The following is a 15,384-nucleotide window of genomic DNA, read 5'->3' as shown; positions in this document are numbered from 1 at the left end:
GAATATTTTTGAATGCCTAACCCTTTGCTACTCTTTTGAACGAGAAAAGCAGGCCTCGGGCTCAAAAAGTGGAGCTGGCAACAGCCACCTAGCAAGTAGGGAAACACCTTTGTTTGCTTTTCATTGTATTTGGCTTCTGTGTGGCTTGCTTATTCCTCTCTGTGCCAAATGGAACAGGTTTTCCATTTATGGTGATCACATATAAAACTTTCCCCCACCTAAAAAAATGCACAAGTCTCTCTTGCTATCTGAAGGTGATTGGCACCAGAGTAAGTAACAGGTTTGGAGAATGAGAATTTCATTTGAAAATGTAGGGTCGGGTGCTATGGCTCATGCCTGTAATCCTAGTACTTTGGGAGGCTGAGGCCAGAGGATCGCCTGAACCCAGGAGTTCGAGACCAGCTGTGCAATATAGTGAGACCACCCTATCTCTAAAAAAAAAAAAAAAAAAAAAAATTAGCCAGGTGTGGCAGTACGTGCTTAGGAGGCTGAGGCAGGAGGATCACTTCAGCCTGGGAGATCAAGGCTGCAGTAATGCAGAGAGCTGTGACCACACCACTGCACTCCAATCTGGGTAACAGAGTGAGACCCTGTCTCAAAAAAAAAGAAAAGAAAAGAAAAGAAAAAAGCAAGCAAGCAAGAAAGAAAGAGGCCGGGCACAGTGGCTCATGCCTGTAATCCCAGCACTTTGGGAGGCTGAGGTGGGTGGATCACCTGAGGTCAGGAGTTCAAGACTAGACTGGCCAACATGGTGAAACACCGTCTCTACTAAAAAAAAAAAAAAACAAAAATAGCTGGGCACGGTGGCGGGTGCCTGTAATCCCAGCTACTCAGAAGGCTGAGGCAGGAGAATAGGTTGAACCCAGGAGGCAGAAGCTGCAGTGAGCCATCACAGCATTGCCCTCCAGCCTGGGCGACAAGAGCGAAACTCCATCTCAAAAAAAAATAAAATAAAATAAGGAAAGAAAGGAGGGAAGGAGGGAGAGAGTCAGAGAGGAAGGAAAGGAAGGGAGGGAGGGAGGGAGGGAGGGAAGGAGGAAAGAAAAGAAAGAAGAAAAGAAGAAAGGAAAGAGAAGAAAGAGAAAAATGTATCTAAATTATTTTGTTCCAGATTCCAGAAGGAGTTCAGATATCAGGGGAGACCCGTATTTACACAAACCTAGTGAGCAGATTTAAGAGCAATTTTACGGAAGGGATAGCGGAGATGCTACAAGGATTTGGCAAAGCCGTAAAAACACTAAAAGAACAGCTAACTGATCCACACATGGGATGAACCAAACACGCTTAGGCCAGGTCCTGGCACAGTGAGAACTACTCACTGTGTCCTCTTCCTTCCTGAGTCTACCTCCAGGGCCCTGGCATGCCTCAGTTTACCCACTTTGTCCATTCACCCATTTCAGCTCCATCCTTGAAGTCCCTAGTTCCCCTGCAGCTACTTCCCGGGAAGTTTGCTCTTCGGAGCAAAACTTCTAGGACGCTAGGCACAATCACAGCACTTTGGGAGGTCAAGGCAGAAGGATTGCTTGAGCCCAGGAGTTTGAGAACAGCCTGGGCAATAGAGCGAGACCCCATCCCTACAAAAAAAAATTTAAAAATTAGCCAGGTATGGTGGTGCATGGCTGTGGTTCCAGCTACTTAGGGGGCTGTAGCAGGAGGAACACTTGAGCTCAGGAGTTCAAGGCTGCAATAAGCCATGATCATACCACTGCAGCCCAGCCTGGGTGACAGAGCAAGACCATGTCACTAAAAACAAGAAATAAGGCTGGACGCGGTGGCTCGTGCTAATCCTAGCACTTTAGGAGGCCAAGGAGGGCAAATCACAAGGTCAGGAGTTCGAGACCAGCCTGGCCAACATAGTGAAACCCCTTCTCTACTAAAAATACAAAAATTAGCTGGGCATGGTGGTGCGCACCTATAGACCCAGCTACTCAGGAGGCTGAGGCAGGAGAATCACTTGAACCCGGGAGGCAGAGGTTGTGGTGAGCAGAGATTGTGCCACTGTACTCCAGCCTGGGCAACAGAGCGAGACTCTGCCTCAAAAAAAATAATAATAATAAAATAAAAGGTCTTCAAGGAATAGTCCAGAGCCTGTGCTGTCCAATATGATGGCTGCATGGGGTTCTTTACAGCCATGGAGCTCTTTCTGTTCTAATAAGTTAAAATTAAATCAAATAAAAAATTCAGGCCAGGTGCAGTGGTTCATGCCTGTAATCCCAGCACTTTGGGAGGCCAAGGAGGGTGGATCACCTGAGGTCAGGAGTTTGAGACCAGCCTGGCCAACACGGTGAAACCCTGTCTCTACTAAAATACAAAAAATCAGCTTGGCATGGTGGTGGGAGCCTGTAGTCCCAGCTACTCGGGAGGCTGAGGCAGGAGAATGGTGTGAACCCGGGAGGCGGAGGTTGCAGTGAGCCAAGATCGCGCCACTGCACTCCAGCCTGGGCGACAGAGCGAGACTCCATCTCAAACAAACCAAAAAATCAGTTCTTCAGGAACAATGGCCATATTCCAAGTGCCCAGTAGCCCCCTGTGGCCAGGACTGCTGTACTGGATGTGGATATAGAACGTTTCCAAAATCGTGGAAAATTCTGATGTTCAGTGCTAGGAGCTATTCCTTCTGCACACCTTGCCTCCTGCCCTCTTTCCTCGGTGGAGCCACAGAAACTGAAATAAATTCTTTTTTTTTTTTTTTTTTTTTTTTTTGAGATGGAGTCTCACTCTGTCTCCCAGGCTAGAATGCAGTGGTGCGATCTCGGCTCACTGCAATCTCTGCCTCCTGGGCTCAAGTGATTCTCGTGCCTCAGCCTCCTGAGCAGCTGGGATTACAGGCATGTGCCACAGTGCCTGGCTAGTTTTTGTATTTTTAGTGGAGATGGGGTTTTACCACGTTGGCCAGGCTGGTCTCCAACTCCTGACCTCAAGTGATCAGCCCACCTTGGCCTCCCAAAGTAGTGCGATTATAGCCGTGAGCCACCGTGCCTGGCCTGAAATTGTTCTTGATTAAAATCATCAATTACCTGCCTGGCTCCATATACAATGGCCCTTATTCAGGTTTCATCTGACTGTATCAAAAGTGGCCCTGGCCACAGCTAAAAGGCTCTCATTCTGGAAAACCTTTTCCTTGGCAGGATATGCCTGCCCCTCTGGCCTTCCTCCCAGCCCCGGCTGCTTCGTGCCTGCCTTGTTTGTGGCTTTTTCTTCCTTTTCACTTCCCTTTAGTGTAGATGTTCCCAGTGCAAGCCTTCCCTACATGGTTCTCAAACTCGATGCATGCAGAGGCCAGGCAAGTAACTCAACAGAAAGAAGTAGCCAGGGCCAGGCACGGTGGCTCATGCCTGTAATCCCAGCACGTTGGGAGGCCCAGGTGGGTGGATCACTTGAAGTCAGGAGTTCGAGATCAGCCTGGTCAACATGGTGAAACTTATCTCTATTAAAACTACAAAAATTAGCCAGGCATGGTGGTGGGCGCCTGTAATCTCAGTTACCCGGGAGGCTGAGGCAGGAAAATCACTTGAACCCAGGAGGTGGAGGTTGCAGTGAGCCGAGATCACACCACTGCACTCCAGCCTGTGCGACAGAGGGAGACTCGGTCTCAAAAAAAAAAAAAAAAAAAAAAAAAAGAGGTAGCTGGGTATGGTGGGTCTTGCCTGTAATTCCAGCACTTTGGCAGGCGGGATGAGGTGGGAGGATCACTTGAGTCCAGAAGTTTGATACCAGCCTGGTCTCTACAAAAACAATTTTTTAAATTAGCCAGGCATGCTGGTGCAAGCCTGTGGTCCCAGCTACTCAGGAGGCTCATGTGGGAGGATCGCTTGAGCCCAGCAGGTCAAGGCTGCAGTGAACCATGGATCGTGCCAATCCAGCATGGACAACAGAGCGAGACCCTGTCTCAAAAAAAAAAAAAAAAAGAGAGACAGAAGACAGATGTTTTTAAATGCTATTCTAAACACACACACACACACACACACACACACACACACACACAAATTGACTATAGAATTGCCAGTTTGCAACTCCCCTGACTTTACACGTTGTTTTCCCTGTGACGTCTTACCTACTTCCAGTTTCAATTACCATCTACATCTCAGACCTCTCAGATCCTGGACATTAGTCCAGACCTTTCCCAAGTCTCAGTCACCACATGCCCCTGGCTCCCCTAGGCCGCTCATATGCAGAGTCCGACATCGCACTTAGCGGCATTTCCCAAACCTGCTCGCCCTCCTGAGCTCCATCTCGGGGACAGCCCCACTGTGTCCCAGTCAGCAGACCATATGTCCGGTAGCCATCCACCGATGGGGGCACCCCCTCTCTCCCCCTGTTCATCAGTCCCCAAGCTCTGCCTTCCTGCTCCCCGAGTCTTTGCCCCATCCCCTCCTCTCTGTGTCCCAAAAGCCCTGACCTGGCTCAGGCCACTACGCCTCCCACTCAGAACCTCTATCCAGACTCCTCCAGAGCTCCTGTTCATCCTCTCCCAGTCCCAGAAGGCTTTTCCACACCCAGAGTCAACCCCACCACTACGGTGATGCCCCAGCTCCCCAGGACAAGGTCCCAGCCCCTTAGGGTGGCCTCTGACACCCTGCAAGCCGTGGCCGTGCCCTCCTCTGCAGCCTCTTCTCTCTTGACAGTGCTCCCTGCACCCTGAACTTTGATTCATATTCAAGCTGCACCTTATGGTCCTTATCAAGGACTTTGCACACGCTGTTCAAATCACTTTTCTTTTCTTTTTTTTTTGAGATGGAGTCTTGCTCTGTCACCCAGGCTGGAGTGCAGTGACATGATCTCGGCTCACTATAGCCTCCGTCTCCCAGGTTTAAGCAATTCTCCTGCCTCCTGAGTAGCTGAGATTACAGGTGTGCGCCAACACACCCAGCTAATTTTTGTATTTTTAGTAGAGACGGGATTGCACCATGTTAGCCAAGCTGGTCTCAAACTCCTGACCTCAGGTGATCCACCCGCCTCGGCCTCCCAAATTGTTGGGATGACAGGTGTGAGCCACCACGCCCGGCCCCAAATCGCTTTCCATGGGCCTCTCTCCAGCCCACTTTCAAATGTCACCTCACTAGCCACTCTTCCTCCTCCAGAAACCGTTAGTGACACCCTATGTACCCTCCCAGTCTTAAGCAGACACCTCCCCCCAGCTCCCACAGAGCCCAGTGGCTCGTCCTTGGGAGCTGCAACCCCTTGCCTTACTATAATTATCCTCTGCATTTCTTCCTCCTCAGGCCAGACCAGAGTTTCCTAAATTGTCTTGAACACGCTGCCCCATCAGTAAAAAGGTTTTGAGCACTCACATCCAACAAGTGCATATCTGTTTATTTATCCACAATTGACAAGCAATACTGCACTAATATATAGTCATAACAAAATACACACTGAAGGAGGAATGTGGATACTTCCCCTACCCCAAAAACTGTCCTGAAAAACAACTAGAGGGCTGGGCGCGGAGGCTTACACCTGTAATCCCAGTACTTTGGGAAGCCAAGGCAGGTGGATTGCCTGCGGTCAAGAGTTCAAGACCAACCTGGGCAACAGGGTGAAACCCCATCTCTACTACAATACAAAAAATTAGCTGGGTGTGGTGGTGGGCACCTGTAATCCCAGCTATTCGGGAGGCTGAGGCACGAAAACTGCTTGAACCCAGAAGGTGGATGTTGCAGTGAGCCCAGATTACGCCACTGCACTCCAGCCTGGGTGACAGAGCCAGACTCTGTCTCAAAAAAAAAAAAAAAAAAAAAGGCCGGGCGCAGTGGCTCAAGCCTGTAATCCCAGCACTTTGGGAGGCCGAGACGGGTGGATCACGAGGTCAGGAGATCAAGACCATCCTGGCTAACACCGTGAAACCCCGTCTCTACTAAAAAATACAAAAAAAAAAAAAAAAAAAAAAAAACTAGCCGGGCGAGGTGGCGGGCGCCTGTAGTCCCAGCTACTCGGGAGGCTGAGGCAGGAGAATGGCATAAACCCGGGAGGCGGAGCTTGCAGTGAGCTGAGATCCGGCCACTGCACTCCAGCCTGGGCGATAGAGTGAGACTCTGTCTCAAAAAAAAAAAAAAAAAAAAAAAAACTAGAACGCCTGGGCCAGGTGCGGTGGCTCACGCCTGTAATCCCAGTGCCTTGGGAGGCCGAGGTGGGCAGATTATGAGGTCAGGAGATCGAGACCATCCTGGCTAACACGGTGAAACCTCGTCTCTACAAAAATAAAAAATAAAAAAATAAAAAATAAAAAAAATATTGGCCGGATGCGGTGGCTCACGCCTGTAATTCCAGCACTTTGGGAGGCCGAGGTGGGCAGATCACGAGGTCAGGAGATCAAGACCATCCTAGCTAACATGGTGAAACCCCATCTCTACTAAAATACAAAAAAATTAGCCAGGTGTGGTGGTGAGCGCCTGTACTCCCAGCCACTCGGGAGGCTGAAGCAGGAGAATGGCGTGAACCCAGGAGGCGGAGCTTGCAGTGAACCGAGATGCGCCACTGCACTCCAGCCTGGGCGACAGAGCGAGACTCCGTCTCAAAAAAAGAAAGAAAGAAAGAAAGAAACTAGAAAGCCTGGATCCGCTTGAGAGGCCATCACTGAAAGGCAAGAGCTCCTCACCGACACACACACCCTATCTAGCTCAAGTGGTGTCCCCGGCCACCAAGCACAGCGCCTGCCCGCGGTAATAATTGCCACCTCCCAGTGGGAGCTGCAGATACTTGCCAGCGTTCTTGCTGAGCACTGTGCCAGGAATATCACAAGCATTAACTTGTTTAATCCTCATAATAACCCCGGGAGATCAAGCTTCTTTTCATGCTCACATGAGAAACGGGACCCAGAGGGTGAAATGATTTGCCCAAAGCCACACAGCACGTGTCCCAGGGAAATTTGAACCCTGGCAGGGCCACTGAATTAGGCTAAAGGGACCTCCTCCCTTGGGAGCGCTGAGTGAGGGTTTCTTGCATGGATGGATGAATGAATGAACGAATAAATGAATGAATGAAACAGAAATACCCAAAAGGGAAAGACAGAGACACAGAAAGTGACACGAAGCAACAAAGGCACACAGAAGAGACATCGGGGAGGAAAGAAGCAGAACCGAGCCCTGGAATGTCTACACTGACCCTGAGCGGGAGAATAGCGAACGGGGGGTGGGGGATGTCTACATAGACCCAAACGCTCCTGGAGGGAGAGAGCCGGCAGGGAACGCCCTTGGGAAGGCCCCCGAGTCCTGGAATGGGGAAGGGGCGTGGCCGGGGCGTGGCCATCCGCGGGCGGGGTCAGCGGGCTTCGGACCCTCTGGGGTCAGTCCAGGGGCGAACTCCTCACCCCGGATCTGTGGAGTCAACTATGAACGTCGTACAGGTCTTCTTCTTGAAGATCTTGGGGATCCAGCTCTGGGGACAGGAACAAGTGTAGGAGTGGAAGTGGGGTGGGGGCACCCAGTTCCGTCCTATGGGACACAGAGCCACCCACCCTGTGCGCTCCCCACGAACACAGGAGTCCGGGCCCCCAGCGCCCTCCCGCTCCCGACTCAGGAATCTCGACCCCCATGCCAGGGACCCTGGAACACGGACCCTCCCATCCCCCTCCTTGGTCTGACCCAGGAATCTGGGTGTCCAGCGCTGGAAGCCTGGAGGCGAGGTCCCCAGCTCCGCGCTCCCGCAGACCCGGGTCCGGCGCTCACCTGCTCCTTCTCTGACACCACCATGCTGTCGCGGCCGCCGCAACCTCCAGCAGCCCAGGTCCCCGGTGCTCTCTCGGCCTGCTCTGATTCCAGACCCGCCCAGGGCAAACCGGATCCTCCACTTTCCAGCCCAGCCTGGGGCGGGGCGAGGTCTGCGGGGCGGGGAGTCTTGGAGACGCCAAAGCGGGAGGCGGGGAGAGGGCGGGTCCCAGGCCACGATAAGGGGACAGAGGGACAGCGACCTGGGGGGTGCAGAGGCCCCAGCCAGGGGCTGTGGGGGCCCAGAGACAGGTAGGGGAGACTCTGAGAGCAAGAGCGAGATGGGGACAGAAGGAGTTGGGGGCCAGTGGCAGAGAGGGAACAGAGACTCGGAGGATGCCAGACAGGGAGGGGACAATTTAACCCAAAAAGAGGGAGACAAAGACTTAGGGGACAGAGAATCAGAAGGTGGGGCAGCAGGGACCCAGGGATAGACAGAGAAGGAGAGAGACCCAGGGAGAGGGGAAGAGAGAGCCAGACAGAGAGGGGGACAGAGACCCAGAGAGGGGTGTACAGAGACCCAGAGAGTGGGGGACAGAGACCCAGGGAGAGGGGAGAGAGACCCACAGAGAGAGATGGAGACAGAGACCCAGGAGAGGGGACAGAGACCCAGAGAAAGGGAGACAGAGACCCAGGGAGAGGGGAAGACAAACCCAGAGAGAGTGGGGAACAGAGACCCAGGGAGAGGGGGACAGAGACCCAGAGAGAGAGGAGGACAGAGTCCCAGAGAGAGAGAGGGGGATAGAGACCCAGAGAGAGGGGGACAGAGACCCAGGGAGAGGGGGACAGAGACCTGGAGAGAGGGGACAGAGACCCAGGGAGAGGGAGAGAGATACCCAGAGAGAGAGGGACAGAGACCCAGGGAGAGGGGTCAGAGACCTGGAGAGAGGGGACAGAGACCCAGGGAGAGGGGGACAGAGACCTGGAGAGAGGGGACAGAGACCCAGGGAGAGGGGGACAGATACCCAGAGAGAGAGGGGGAGAGAGGCCCAGAGGGAGAAGGGGATAGAGGCCCAGAGAGAGGGGGACTGATACCCAGAGACAGAGGGGGACGGAGACCCAGGGAAAGGTGGACAGAGACTCCAAGAGAGAGGGTGACAGAGACCCAGAGAGAGGGGGGAACTGAGACCCAGAAAGAGAGGGGAACAGAGATCCAGAGAAAGGGGCAGAGACCCAGGGAGAAGGGGGCAGAGACCCAGAGAGAGATGGGGACATATACCCAGAGAGGGGGACAGAGACTCAGAGAGAGAGAGACAGAGACCCACGGAGAGAGGAATAGAGACCCAGGGAGAGAGGGAGGGAAACCCAGAGAGAGACGGGGACAGAGACCCAGGGAGAGGTGGACAGAGACTCCGAGAGAGTGGGGGACAGGGACCCAGAAAGGTGGATGCCAGAGATGGGGAGGAGACACCTTGACTGAGGCAAGGGGCAGAGGGGGATGCAAAAACCAAAGAATTGAGCAAAGGGCAGGAACTCAGAAAGGAGGGGCCAGAGATTTAGGGGAGAGGGCACAGGGGAGAGAGAGGGACACAGACTTGGGTGGAGGACAGACACTCAGATGAGAGCGGGACGGAAGCCCAGAGTGAGAGGAAGAGGCAATGCCATGGAGGAGGGACAGGGACCCTGAAAGAGCAGATGACAGAATGGAAGAGAGAGGAGGACCTGTGAACAGGAAGGGAGACGCTAGCGGGGGCAGTCATGATCGGTGAGGAGCAGGAGATACTGAAACAGAGACGGGCAAGGCCACTTGTCTCCTGCCAGCCCTCTGTGACGGGGACAGCTGTGGCCTCCGTAACCTGAGTCCCCCTACCCCTCCCAGCTGTATTTATAGCCCTGGCCTAGCTCAGTCCCTGCCCCCAGATCTGAGTTCCAGGGACAGGAGGTCATGGGCACGTGTGTTGGGGGCCATGTTCCTTCCCCCGCTTCCAGGGCCTCAATATTGGCATCACTCTCTCACCAGCGCGTGTCATTCCGGCTGGAAACACCCCACAATCGAACTCCCAGTCCTTCCATGCAAGGGGTCTCTCCCCTCTGATAAGTCTCTTCTGCCTCCCCCAGGTGCCCCAGGCTCCCCCAAAAACCTGCTAAAAGTCTAGCCTTTGTCTTTGCAGCTGCCAAACATGAGCTTGTTGGTAGGTCAAAGTCAAGTCCCTTGGCCCCCATCTCCTGGCCGGGGAGAGACCCCTCACTGGTCCCCTCCCCAGCTGGGAGGAGGAGGAGCAGGAGGTGGCAGGCGGGGACTGACCCAGAATAACTCAGGGCTGAGAGTAAATTGAGCCGGAGAGAGGGGAGGGGAAAGACCCTATTGGCTGGGGAATGGGGAGGGAGGGCCCCAGAGGGGGGTCAGGGGGCTCTGGAGACAGCCTCAGAGGGGTGTCCAGAGCCAGGCAGCAAGGACCAGAAGAAGGTGGACAGAGACCGAAAGGACAAAGCAAAGGAGAGACACAGAGAAAAAAAGAGACCGACCCCAAAGGGACAAAGACCCGAACATTCGTCCACCTCGCCGCAGAGGCAGCTGGAGTCGGTGCTGCCTGTCCGTCCCCATGGGCCGCCGTAGGCCATGGCTGCACACTTCTGTCCTCTGGGCTGGGGTGGCCAGCCTGCTCCTCCCCCCGGCCATGACCCAGCAGCTGAGAGGGGCCGGGCTGGGCTTCAGCAACTGGAACAACAACGCCGGAGTCACCGGGCTCTCCCAGGAGGCATCGGCAGAGCTTGGCCACCACCTCCACAGCCCGAGAGACCATCCAGATGAGAACGAGGATGTTTCCACAGAGAATGGGCATCATTTCTGGAGCCACCCAGACCGTGACAAGGAGGATGAAGATGTCCCCAAGGAATATGGGCACCTACTCCCAGGCCACAGGTCCCAAGACCACGAAGTTGGAGACGAGGATGTCTCAGGTGAGGAGGTCTTTGCACAGCATGGTGGGCAGGCCCGTGGGCACAGAGGCCATGGGAGTGAAGACACGGAAGACTCAGCTGAGCACAGGCACCACCTCCCCAGCCACAGGAGCCACAGCCATCAAGACGAGGATGAGGACGAAGTTGTGTCCAGTGAGCATCGCCATCATATCCTCAGGCATGGACACCAAGGCCATGATGGGGAAGATGATGAAGGAGAAGAGGACGAGGAGGAGGAGGAAGAAGAGGAGGTCTCCACTGAGTATAGGCACCAGGCCCACAGGCACCGAGGCCACAGGAGTGAAGAGGATGAGGATGTCTCAGATGGACACCACCATCATGGCCCCAGCCACAGGCACCAAGGCCATGAAGAAGATGACAATGATGATGATGATGATGTCACCACTGAGTATGGACACCAGGCCCACAGGCACCGAGGCCACGGGAGTGAAGAAGATGATGATGTCTCAGATGGACACCATCATCATGGCCCCAGCCACAGGCACCAAGGCCACGAAGAAGATGACGACGATGATGATGATGGTGATGATGATGATGATGTCTCCACTGAGTATAGACATCAGGCTCACAGGCACCGAGGCCACGGGAGTGAAGAGGATGAAGATGTCTCAGATGGACACCATCATCGTGACCCCAGCCACAGGCACCAAGGCCACAAAGAAGATGACGATGATGATGATGTCTCCACTGAATATGGACACCAGGCCCACAGGCACCGAAGTTACAGAAAGGAAGAGGATGAGGATGTCTCAGGTGAACACCACCATCATGGCCCCAGCCACAGACACCAAGGCCACAAAGAAGAAGAAGAAGAAGAAGAAGAAGAAGAAGAAGAAGAAGAAGAAGAAGAAGAAGAAGAAGAAGAAGATGATGATGATGATGATGTCTCCACTGAGTATGGACACCAGGCCCACAGGCACCAAGACCACAGAAAGGAAAAGGATGAGCCTGTCTCAGGTGAACACCACAATCATGTCCCTGACCACAGGCACCAAGGCCACAGAGATGAGGAAGAAGATGAGGATGTGTCCACTGAACATTGGCACCAGGGTCCCCAACGTGTCCACTATGGCCTTGTAGATGAGGAAGAGGAAGAAGAGGAGATCACAGTCCATTTCAGCCACCGTGTTGTAAGCCACCAACCTCAAGACCACAAGAGTGATGAAGCGGACTTCCAAGATGAGTATAAAACAGAAGTCCCTCACCATCACCACCACAGAGTCCCCAGGGAGGAAGATGAGGAGGTCTCCGCTGAGCTTGCCCACCAGGTCCCCAACCACAGGCAAAGCCACCAAGATGAAGAAACTGGCCATGGTCAAAGAGGGTCCATCACAGAGATGAGCCATCACCCCCCAGGACACACAGTGGTCAAGGATAGAAGCCATGTGAGGGAGGATGATTCTGAGGAGGAAAAGGAGAAGGAAGAGGACCCCGGCTCCCATGAGGAAGATGATGAAAGTTCAGAGCAGGGAGAGAAAGGCACCCACCATGGCAGCCGGGACCAGGCAGATGAGGAGGATGAGGAGGAAGGTCATGGCCTCAGCCTGAATCAGGAGGAGGAAGAAAAGGAAAACAAGGAGGAGGAGGAAGAAGAAGAGGAGGAGAGGAGAGAAGAGAGGGCTGAAGTTGGGGCCCCACTGAGCCGGGACCACAGCGAGGAGGAGGAGGAGGAGGGGCTGGAGGAAGATGAGCCCCACTTCACCATCATCCCCAACCCACTGCACAGGAGAGAGGAGGCTGGAGGTGCCTCCAGTGAGGAGGAAAGCGGTGAGGACACAGGTAAGTGGCCTGGGCTGGTGTGGGTGTGGAGGAACCGTGTCAGCCTGGGTCACTGCTGCTCTTCTGTCCCCGCAGGTCCACAGGACGCTCAGGAGTATGGGAACTACCAGCCAGGGTCCCTGTGTGGCTACTGCTCCTTCTGCAATGTATGTCCCCAGCCCAGATCCACCCACCAAGGTGTCCCCAGAATCTGTCCCAGGGGCCCTGGGGTGGTGCTGTGGGAGGGCTCAGAGCAAGGTCAGGCCAGGGTCAGTTCTGAATGAAGAGATCCTTATGCAGGCATGTGAGGTGAGGACAGACTGAAGGCTGGGAGGCTGGGGAAGAGGCTGGGGCAGTGATTCAGGTAGGAGAGGACAAGACCCAAGCTGCATCTTGGGGTGTGGGGACAGAGACAGGGGTCTGTGGCAAAGAGAGTCGGGGGAAGGAGGGATGGCACAGGGGCTGATAGGCTAGGGGGAGAATAGGGAGAGAGGGGGTGGAGAGAGCACCTGAGCCCACCCTGAGTGGGGGACATGGGGTCGCCATGAGATAGAAAACCAGGGGCAGGGTCGGGCATGGTGGCTCACCCCTGTAATCCCAGCACTTTGGGAGGCCAGGGCAGGCGGAACACGGAGTCAGGAGATCGAGACCATCCGGGCTAACACGGTGAAACCCCGTCTCTACTAAAAAATACAAAAAATTAGCCGGACGTGGTTGCATGCACCTGTAATCCCAGCTACTCAGGAGGCTGAGGCAGGAGAATCGCTTGAACCCGGGAGACGGAGGTTGCAGTGAGCCAAGGTTGTGCCACTGCACTATAGCCTGGGCAACAGAGAGAGACTCCCTCTCAAAAAAAAAAGCCAGGCCGGGCGAGGTGGCTCAAGCCTGTAATCCCAGCACTTTGGGAGGCCGAGACGGGTGGATCACGAGGTCAGGAGATCGAGACCATCCTGGCTAACACGGTGAAACCCCGTCTCTACTAAAAATACAAAAAAACTAGCCGGGCGAGGTGGCGGGCGCCTGTAGTCCCAGCTACTCCGGAGGCTGAGGCAGGAGACTGGCGTAAACCTGGGAGGCGGAGCTTGCATTGAGCTGAGATCCAGCCACTGCACTCTAGCCCGGGCAACAGAGCAAGTCTCCGTCTCAAAAAAAAAAAAAAAAAAAAAAAAGCCGGGCGCGGTGGCTCAAGCCTCTAATCCCAGCACTTTGGGAGGCCGAGACGGGCGCATCACGAGGTCAGGAGATCGAGACCATCCTGGCTAACATGGTGAAACCCTGTCTCTACTAAAAAATACAAAACACTAGCCGGGTGAGGTGGCGGGCGCCTGTAGTCCCAGCTACTCGGGAGGCTGAGGCAGGAGAATGGCGTAAAACCCGGGAGGCGGAGCTTGCAGTGAGCTGAGATCCGGCCACTGCACTCCAGCCCGGGCGACAGAGCGAGACTCCGTCTCAAAAAAAAAAAAAAAAAAAAGAAAGGAAGGAAAGAAGAAAGGAAACAAACCAGGGGCAGTGGAGGGGAGAGAGGCTGATTTGTGGGGGCAGATACAGAGCTCAGTGTTAGAGATAAAGAGGGTAGAGTCTGGGGAAGCGTCCAGGGTGCAGGGGTGGACCAGGGGCAGGTGTCTCCCAAGTGGGGTTAGAGTTTCCGTCTAACCAGGCTCCCCTGGTCCCCAGCGATGCACTGAATGTGAGAGCTGTCACTGTGATGAGGAGAACATGGGTGAGCACTGCGACCAGTGCCAGGTGAGACCTCACCTCACACTCAAGGCTCCACTGGGCCTTAGGATGCACCGGGACCCTCTGAGGACCCCCACTCCTAAATCCTGGCCTCTGACCTAACCCCTTACCCCGATGCAACCTTGACTCCACAAGCGATCCTGACTCCAACCTTAACCTAGACCTAGCCTCTGGTCCGGGTCTGGTCCTGGCCCCATCCTAACTCCGCCCCCAGCCACGCCCCACGCTCACTCTCTCTCCCCGTCCCCACCCCCAGCACTGTCAGTTCTGCTATCTCTGCCCGCTGGTCTGCGAAACGGTCTGCACTCCAGGTGAGCATGGTCGGGGCCCTGGAAAAACCTGAAGAAGGTGTCAGGCCCAGCGTGGTGAATCCTGGTGGGGGCCGGAGCCAAACCTGAGGGACTGGCCCAGAAGACTGGTGGGGGGGGTTAAGAGGGGAGGCGTGGCCAAAGCTGTGAGCACGTGGGCCGGGACCTGGCTCGAGGATCACCAGGTGGAGCTGCTGAAGTCAAGGGACAGAAATGAGTGGAGGGCTGAGGTGCAGGCCTAGAGCCTAATGGGAGAGGTCAACTCAAGTAGGAATCGAAGGGGCGGGGCTACTGGAGAATGGAATCACCCAGAACGAAAAAGGGGTCCAGTAGAAGGGATTCAGTTTGAGGAAGGAATTAGGGAAAAGGAGGTGGCACAAGCACTAATCTCGCACGCTATAGTGAGTGGCCACCTAACTTTGCTCGTGCAGTACCCCTCAAGCCTCTTTTCTCTGCTCTCCCACAGGAAGCTACGTCGACTATTTCTCCTCGTCCCTATATCAGTAAGTGTACTGGGGGAGGAGAGTGTGTAAAACCCCGTTTAGAGAAGTGGTTGTCTCGCTATGAGTTATCGGATGACTCTGGGACTCCATTTCCTCGTCCATGAAATGGGCAGGTTAATGATCTCTAAGCGTCCTGGTGTGAGCTTTGAACACCAGCTGTTTAACTTCTGGCGTCCTCCTCTCCAGAGCCCTGGCGGACATGCTGGAAACGCCGGAACGCTGACCCAGCCGCTCGACTGCGACACAGCGGTACCTCCCCTTGCCTTCCAACCCCTTTCCATGAGCCATATTTATTTCTCTGAATAAACGTGCTCCCCGAAATCTCATTGTGAGACGTGGGGTCTGGGAATCTCAGGGCAGCAGGGAATGCGAGTAGGCTCTAGGGACCTGGACCTAGACTTGAGGGATGAGGGGCCTGGACTCCTGGCTCGAGGAGGTTGGTTGAACACGCCCCCC

General features: G+C 54.5%; 2 protein-coding genes across 7 annotated transcripts in view; one reads left to right on the top strand and one right to left on the bottom strand.

The window, feature by feature from the left end:
- TRPM4 (transient receptor potential cation channel subfamily M member 4) overlaps nucleotides 1-7,786 on the bottom strand; it is a 46,417-nt gene extending 38,631 nt beyond the window's left edge. For 3 of the 5 annotated variants that reach the window (XR_748648.2, XM_010369445.2, XM_030913422.1), the window contains exons 1-2: nucleotides 7,662-7,786; nucleotides 7,304-7,371 (exon numbers count right to left, since the gene is read on the bottom strand). Coding sequence is in view for 2 of the 5 variants with exons in the window: in XM_010369445.2 (XP_010367747.1) it covers nucleotides 7,304-7,371; nucleotides 7,662-7,685 (92 nt within the window). In the remaining 3 variants the exon portion in view is untranslated. The remainder of the gene's footprint in view (nucleotides 1-7,303; nucleotides 7,372-7,661) is intronic. The other 2 variants (XM_030913425.1, XM_010369447.2) reach the window with 1 other exon arrangement.
- A 2,225-nt stretch (nucleotides 7,787-10,011) lies between these two features.
- Nucleotides 10,012-15,254, top strand: HRC (histidine rich calcium binding protein). 2 transcript variants are annotated; one of them, XM_010369444.2, is made up of 6 exons: nucleotides 10,012-12,401; nucleotides 12,477-12,547; nucleotides 14,055-14,123; nucleotides 14,374-14,428; nucleotides 14,892-14,928; nucleotides 15,115-15,254. In XM_010369444.2, the coding sequence occupies exons 1-6, from the start codon at nucleotides 10,244-10,246 to the stop codon at nucleotides 15,149-15,151; spliced, it is 2,427 nt and encodes an 808-aa protein (XP_010367746.2). In that variant the 5' UTR covers nucleotides 10,012-10,243; the 3' UTR covers nucleotides 15,152-15,254. The 2 variants fall into 2 exon arrangements, with proteins under 2 accessions (XP_010367746.2, XP_030768728.1); XM_030912868.1 differs by lacking the exon at nucleotides 14,374-14,428.
- The last annotated feature ends 130 nt before the right edge of the window (nucleotides 15,255-15,384 follow it).

This window comes from Rhinopithecus roxellana, chromosome 12, assembly GCF_007565055.1.
Source record: "Rhinopithecus roxellana isolate Shanxi Qingling chromosome 12, ASM756505v1, whole genome shotgun sequence".
In the NCBI taxonomy this organism is placed as follows: Eukaryota; Metazoa; Chordata; class Mammalia; order Primates; family Cercopithecidae; genus Rhinopithecus; species Rhinopithecus roxellana.
The sequence above is the reverse complement of the archived record's forward strand: the minus strand, read 5'-3'. Positions and strand labels throughout refer to the sequence as shown.